General features: G+C 49.0%; 1 protein-coding gene across 3 annotated transcripts; it reads right to left on the minus strand.

The window, feature by feature from the left end:
- Positions 1–6: 6 nt before the first annotated feature.
- LOC124233588 (liprin-alpha-1-like) lies at positions 7–7,194 on the minus strand. 3 transcript variants are annotated; one of them, XR_006887103.1, is made up of 6 exons: positions 7,026–7,194; positions 6,070–6,245; positions 5,036–5,104; positions 3,980–4,145; positions 1,454–1,521; positions 7–540 (listed from the first exon to the last, which is right to left on the minus strand). XR_006887103.1 is itself a non-coding variant. In XM_046650730.1 (5 exons), exons 1-4 carry the CDS (start codon positions 6,376–6,378, stop codon positions 1,463–1,465), a joined length of 603 nt encoding a protein of 200 aa, XP_046506686.1. In that variant the 5' UTR covers positions 6,379–6,953; the 3' UTR covers positions 7–540; positions 1,454–1,462. The 3 variants fall into 3 exon arrangements, 2 of the variants coding, with proteins under 2 accessions (XP_046506686.1, XP_046506687.1); XM_046650730.1 differs by lacking the exon at positions 7,026–7,194 and having other exon boundaries at positions 6,070–6,953; XM_046650731.1 differs by lacking the exons at positions 1,454–1,521; positions 7,026–7,194 and having other exon boundaries at positions 6,070–6,953.
- Positions 7,195–7,200: the final 6 nt, after the last annotated feature.

Below are 7,200 nucleotides of genomic sequence, written 5' to 3' on the forward strand. Positions count from 1 at the left end.
TGCTTGAAATTAAGTCTGCTTGTTTCAAAATGATTGTTGTAGAGCTGGTTACATTTGTCAGGATAACGCGCACCATGTCATGATGATCTTACAAATGCAAATGCAGTAAAATCCTCTTCTCTCTGGCCGATTATTATTAAAAAATTAATGATAATTACAATAAATGCATAATTTACAAAAGCCCTGTATCTTTTCATAGGATTTATACATACAAGCATTACAGTACATTCGTTTGAAAGACTAAAATTAGATAGAAGAACAGAATCGATTTGAAAGGATATTTATAGCCTGGATATACATGAAAAAGTAAGTAACTATATAAATGAAGTCATATGTTTACATAAATATAAGAAACATTAAATTCTAAAATATTTTCTCTATGGTATTCGTGAATTTTTCACTAATTAAAAACTCTGTAATAAAATATCTTAGGGTCCATATAACAAGTATCAACAGATTGCAGATCCACTGAATTCTGAAAGGCCGTCTTCGCCGGGTCCCGAGCGCTGCGCGGTCATCTGTAGAAGTAGTGTGGGTAAACTGGAAAGGAAGCACAAACAGGACAATCAGCCTTAGGACGGGCCGCCCGGTGCACACCTGTGTCCTGAGGCCCAGCCCTGCCTCCCTGCCCCTTGCGCTGTAGCTGCTTGAGAACTGAGATGAAACGTCAAGGAGTACGCGTATCAATGAGAAAATTCCTTGCTGACTTCCTTTTGGCGTATGTCTAAAAGTTACCAATTAAAAAGATTAGGAAACCAATCAAACCTTCTGGCGGAGACGTGAAAAGTGGAGAGCGGAACAGAGCCCCCGGCCCAGGTGCCACGAGCAGGGGCTGGGCTCCCAGCCCCACATCACCCCTTCAGCGTGAGCGGGCTGCTCGTAACTGCACCCCTGCGATGGCAACGCAGCTGTGTGTTTAAAACCACCCGCGAGGCCCTCAGGGTTCACGACAGCGTGGCCCCAGGAAACCTGGCTGTGCGGGGTGCGGCTCATTCAAGAACGTCTATTTCTAAGAAAGCCAGCGGGCGCCGCTGACCTGGGAGCGACACCAGCGCGGATGCCAGGGTCAAGGCGGAGAGCCGCCGTGCCGGGCGCTCTCAACCACGGGTGGCCGCCAGCCAAGAGCTGAGCCGGTGAGCTCCTGCCACGCGCTGCTCTCCTGCCTCCCCACCCCCAAAAGACATTAGCAGATACTGAAAAGAGTCCAGCACTTTCAGTTTTAAGGAAAAAATGCAAATACACTTTTTTCCTTAACAAATGAGGATACACGAACCCCTGTGACCAACTGTGAGCATACAGAACACCAAAACCATGTAACGGGTGCAAGCTGGGCTTGCGTGCGTGTTCCTAAAGGCCTGGAGGAACGGAAACGGGCTGTCTGGGCCAGGCAGCGTCCCCGTGCGGTCACCCGGCCGCCTCTGTGGCCTCCGGGCACGCGGAGCCCTCTACTCACCACGGGGCTTCAGCAGGAGTAAGTCCTGACCGTGTCGGCGTCCAGCCTCTGCGCTCCCGACACGCTGCCTGCTCCGACACCGGGGAGGAAGCGTGCAAACACAGCGTGCGGTTAGTCTTCAGACGTCACACGGGGCACACGTACACACACATCTGCACACCTACAACAGCACCTACTGAGGGCTCCCAGGGAAACTTCTAGATGGGAGCGGACGAGCCAGGGAAAGAGAACCTAAGTGTCACCAGGAGGGGTTTCTCTTCAGCCCCCAGCAGCCCTGGGAGCCATTGGCAGCTAATCTCACGACAGCAAGGACACGTCAGATGGTACAGACTTCGTGATGTCCTCTGTGTAAGTGACAACTACTTCAGTTGGTAACTTTGTTTCTCCTGAAACTCTCTAGATTTGCAGAGCAACTAGACTTTTCTTCGGGGCCTAAACATGATATCCCCAAGGCCGGGGTGAGGTAGATAACCCGGGGCAGCGCTAGACACCACGGGGTGCAGGTGACCGGAGTCAAACGCAGGCCTGGCCTGACGGGAGACGCGCCCTCGGGCCACCTGCCCTCCACGACCGTCTGAGGGAGCGTCCAGGGCACTCCTCCCCAGGGCCTGGCTGCAGGGGGTGGGTAGAGGACAATGACTCATCTAAGAACACTAAAACCCAGTCGCAGTTTCTGCCGGAAGTGATGTGTACCACTGATGCCTTGTTCCTGTCGAGAAACACACGGCACGGCCCAAGAGGTGAGCCCGCCTCTCCCTTGCAACCTGGACAGGAAATGTGCGAACACCTGGAGCAGATATTCCCGACTGCCAATTACACAGTTTGTGTTCCCACGGGTCCAGCAGGAACACGTTTTATCAAGAATGTGCCGTGGTTCCAGAAGAGATGGCACGACAGCTGGCACTGTCGGTGAGCATGGGTCATCTTTCCAAATCCTGACCCTGAGGTCCCAGGAGGCCAGCTGCAGCTTCCCCGACGCCCCTTATTTAAGAAGGCATTGAGCAGTCCACTCTCCCGGGGTTCGGCCTCAGTTTTCCTACAAGGGTCAACAGCCGTCTTCCATATAATATATTCCCTACACCTCACTCTAGGCTTATTTTTAATTTATCTGAACTCTAATCTAAATGTCGCCGTCAATACTGAACACGGGAAGTGTGACTGATTCTGAGGAAACTGGGCACGAAGCTGTGAAGAAAATCAGAAGGCGCTCCAGCAGCCTATTCAATAAGTGGAGGGCCAAGTTACCGTTAGAGTTATACAAATTACCTCATGCTCCTTGGAATAAGAATGCTACTGAAGACATTGCTGCTCTTGCCCCATTAACCAGATCACTGAGCTCTGCAGAGAGATGCAGGCTTCCAGCAGCAGTGCTGCCCTGGGGGCCATCTCACCAAGCGTCCGGCTGAGCGAAGGCTTTACACACACACGCTTTTCTCTCATTTTGATACAGGCAAGTGAGAGCCAAACTCACAAACCTACGTATGGGAAGGGCTAAGAACAGGGAAACTTGTAAAAGCCACCTCAGGACAATTTTTAAAAGCGCTTCCTTTCCCATAGCCGATCCATCGGCCACAGAGACGAGAACGAAGTCCTTCGTAACGGGAGTGCAGCTACAATGGCCCCAGCGGCCAGCACCACACGGGACCAGGACGCGCAGACGCCTCCTACGAGCCTGACGAGGAGCAGCCATTTCACTGCCACAGCCGCTGAAGAGGACATGGCTGTACGACGACGGCCCTACAGACAGGGAGACTGAGGCACAGTGCTCGAGGCTGTGCCCCTCCTCAGCGGCAGAGCCAGGGTCCACCGAGGCCATCTGCCCTTGATCCTGTCATCGTGGGGGCCGCGGTCAGAGCCGAGAGGTCTGTCAGTAAAGCGCGGCCAACTTGTCATCAGCCGTGTCCTCCAAGCAGAGTGGCGGTCAAAGGGAAAACTGCAAGCTCCATCTGGAACCCTGACTGCAAGGCTCGTGCGCTCCCAGGGCCCACCGCGCTCCAGTGACGACCTGCCCAGGCTCACCTTCTTCCTCCTCTCCGTCCTTATGGTGCGCAGTGACAGGGACCAACGCCAGCAGGGGTGGAGGGAGGAAAGGGAAGGCTCAGAGAGGGGGAAACTGTGTTCTCTAAGATGGACTCAGTCACCTCTCCAGGGGGAGAGATGTCCCAGGAGCACCCGGCGTGGCCCGAGAGCTGCTGCACCACCTTCCGGCAGAGCCTTCCAGGGCTGCCTGCCACACACACAGGCTACAGGACGTCCACTCAGCACGCCGAGAACACACGCGACGCTCAGCTTTATTAGTTGGAAGGATATGCTAAGATTCAACCAGACAAGACTCTAAAAAACCTACATTATTGTTAAACTGTTATGCACAGATGTTAGGATTCATTTTAAAACACTTCACCTGGGCATGCACCAGTACTCAATGCCTTGTAACACATCCAAGAGGCCATTCTGGATCACTGTTAACATTCCAGCCACAAAGCTGCTCATGCCGCCCACAGCGGCTGGCCGCCCCTGCACACCTACCGTCCAGCTGCGTCTTCTTTGGCTGCATGGAGGGTGAGGACAGAGAGGAGGTGACCCAGAAGTTGGCGGGGAGAGTCTCTGCGGACCCAGCAGCTAAGCCACGAACATCCTTTGGTCTAAATTTTTTTCTCCAAGAAGGTGCTCTCCTAAAGCTTTTATCATGGTCCTGGGAAATTAAAGGACAGAAAACAAGACTGATTTTAAAATAAAGGACAAAAATAGACAGTCAAGTTACCAGCCTTGAACCTGACTGCTGAACTTGTCACTGCATGTTTGTTCACACCTATTTAACCCGTTCCTGATAACCACAGGATCTACTGTCCCCACCGGGAACTTCTGAGAGTGACGGGCCCAGTAACACTATGTGGGGTCCTCGCTGGGCATCGATGAGGACGGCCCTGGGCCGCCCAGGTGCATGTGCCTCCTAGTGATCACCCCGTTTCCTTTCTTATCTTGGAGAAATCATCTTCTTGCCGTATAAGATAATACATTTTTATTTGTCTTAAAATAGTTTCCAAGCTGTAAGCAGTTCTGCCTTAGAGCCGGGGAAGAGCCAGCGAGTGCTCCTTTAGCTGTCCTCCTAGTCACCAGGCAAACTCACGTTTTCTTAACGTGCAACGAAGGAAAGAATAAAAACAGTGTGGGAACAAACAAGTCACGACTGTGTGAGGGGAAATTAACATGTTGCGTTTCTCTAATCTCCTTCTAACAGGTTTCTCCAAAGCACAGGGACTCTGGATTGGGGTCAGACATCCAGCGGTCCCCAAACATAGCCCACGGACGCCATGCCTCGGCTGCCACCAACGTTGATGGGAACAACATTTTTGAGGGCTATCAAAACTTAAATAGCAAATATTTTAAAAACAGAAAACCTCAGACTGAAAATATGAGTTTCTTACTATCTCATTTGTTGACACATTTTTGAGAGCAAAGCTTAGCTCAGGAGGTAAAATCATCCCCACACTTAGAAGAGAGACTGCCGACGGGGCTCACGTGCGTATAAACAAATAATTCACACTGAATGCAAATTTAAAATTCATTAGGCTGAAAACTCACTTCATCAAACCTTCTGTCCGTCCCCATGACCAAAAGGTTGTTAAATTCTCTTTCCAAGACAGCGCGAGCCTGAAATCATAACAAAACAACAATACCGCAAAGCTTCATCAATCTAATCTGAAGGATGTTAGCATATCACAACTGTTTTTCAAATCAAGACTTTTAAAAAGCTCAGGCTATAAACACCTTGAGCCATGACAGCATTTAATTTAATTAAATTAATTAATTTATTTGAGGAAGATTAGCACTGAGCTAACATCAGCTGCCAATTCTCCTCTTTTTTGCTGAGGAAGACTGGCCCTGAGCTAAAATCCATGCCCACCTTCCTCTATTTTATATGTGGGACGCTGCCACAGCATGGCTTGCCAAGTGGTTCCACGTCTGCACCCGGGATCCGAACCAGTGAACCCTGGGCTGCCGAGAAGCGGAACGTGTGCACTTAACGGCTGCACCACCGGGCTGGCCCCCACAACCACATTTTAAATTAGGGGATTCCTGCAGAGCCCATGGATGGGCTTTCAGGGAAAGGGACCCATGACCGCTGGCAGACTATCTACGAAAGTGTGCTCTGTGGGTTGGTGCTGGTGGGGGGATGGGGGGTATTGGCAAAAGACATACAATCTTCTGTAGAAGAAGAATAAATTTCCTGATTCTCAGGTGAGCCCATGTGTCAAAAAGAATCACACAGGGCAATAGAAACAAAATTAACAGAATCTCCATCGGTGTACCTATGAGTATTTCTCTTTCCATGTAACAACTAAATACACGTCGTCACTCCTACGAGCATATGGACTTGAATGAAGTTTCCCCTTTTTTTTTATTGCAAGATTCTCATGCTGACAACAGAAAATGGAAGGACCGGCAAAAATAATGAAGAATTAAGCATTGCTGGTTTGGAACCAGTATTTTGTGGATTAGGGAGAGTTGTCTGAGGTACTGTGAAGTTTTGTGTCCACTCAGTTAACCAGCTAGATGTCTCCATCAGGAGACCTGACTGAACGCTGAGTGAGAGCCGGGCCGGCTCTGCAGCATACCTGTGTGTTCTGCTTAGGGATCCGTAACAAGAGCGCCAGTGCACTGAAATCGAAGGTTTCATCTAAGGCCACAAGTGCACCGTGAACGCCACTCTCCACCAGATTGTTTGCATATTCTTTAAGACCAATTGAGAGGATCCAGCGAATCACTCGATCGTTGCTCCACACAAGCACGTCTACAGGTGAACAGAAACAATTAGAACGGCATCTGCACAAAGCTGTCTTCATCATGCACACCTGTAACAGCACACAGAAGGTGGGCAGGCAACCGCTGCTGCATTTAGAGGTCATGCCTCGGCCCTCCTCCATCGAAGGGAAACTGTCCCACTAGAACTCATGCTGCCAAAGAACCCAAGAGCAATGAAGTTCTTACGGACATTTATTTTCTAGAGAACAGAAAATGAGGAGGATCCAGGGTCAGAAACCAGAAGGACAGAGAAGAAGCTGAATGCCCACCAGCCACGAACACGCTTCCTCTACAGCCTTCAGAGTTTCTGAAACACTTTCTTTTCGTCAGAGAAGGAGTTGGCGCCCTGCTCGATTCAACACAAATCTCTCATTTGTAATCTTGAAGCTTGTTTCCTTGAAGCCTTTTTTGTTGTCTCATTTTAAAAAGAGAGAAACTTAAAGATACTCTCCAGCATATTAGAGACTGGGGGGAAGATCTTACACCACACGAAGTGATACATTATTAAACTCGCTCTAGTAGAGATCTAAAAATAGCCACTCCATAAAAATATCTCCAGATGCTCACCAATCACTTCCAAAGACAACTTTTGTCAACTATAAAAAGATTTAAAACAGATACAGAAAACAGACAAAACTGATTTACCCATTTTATTTCCAATGCCCTTTTATACTATACACACACACACTATATATATAGTATAAAATATATGCACTACATATATAATATAAAGTGTGTATATATATATATAGTATAAAAGCTGGCTTACGGTTTTTCTTGTGATTCACGTTAGCTCAATCATGACCAGACTATCCTTTAAACGGGCTGTGTCCTCAACCAGTTTTGTCTTCAGTTTCTTTCTTTGTAAAACCTGGGGAAGAAGACAGCACTCACACGCACGGGGTTGTGGGAAGGATTAAATAATTAACCTCTGAAAGTGCTTC

This window comes from Equus quagga, unplaced genomic scaffold (genome assembly GCF_021613505.1).
Source record: "Equus quagga isolate Etosha38 unplaced genomic scaffold, UCLA_HA_Equagga_1.0 205801_RagTag, whole genome shotgun sequence".
In the NCBI taxonomy this organism is placed as follows: domain Eukaryota; kingdom Metazoa; phylum Chordata; class Mammalia; order Perissodactyla; family Equidae; genus Equus; species Equus quagga.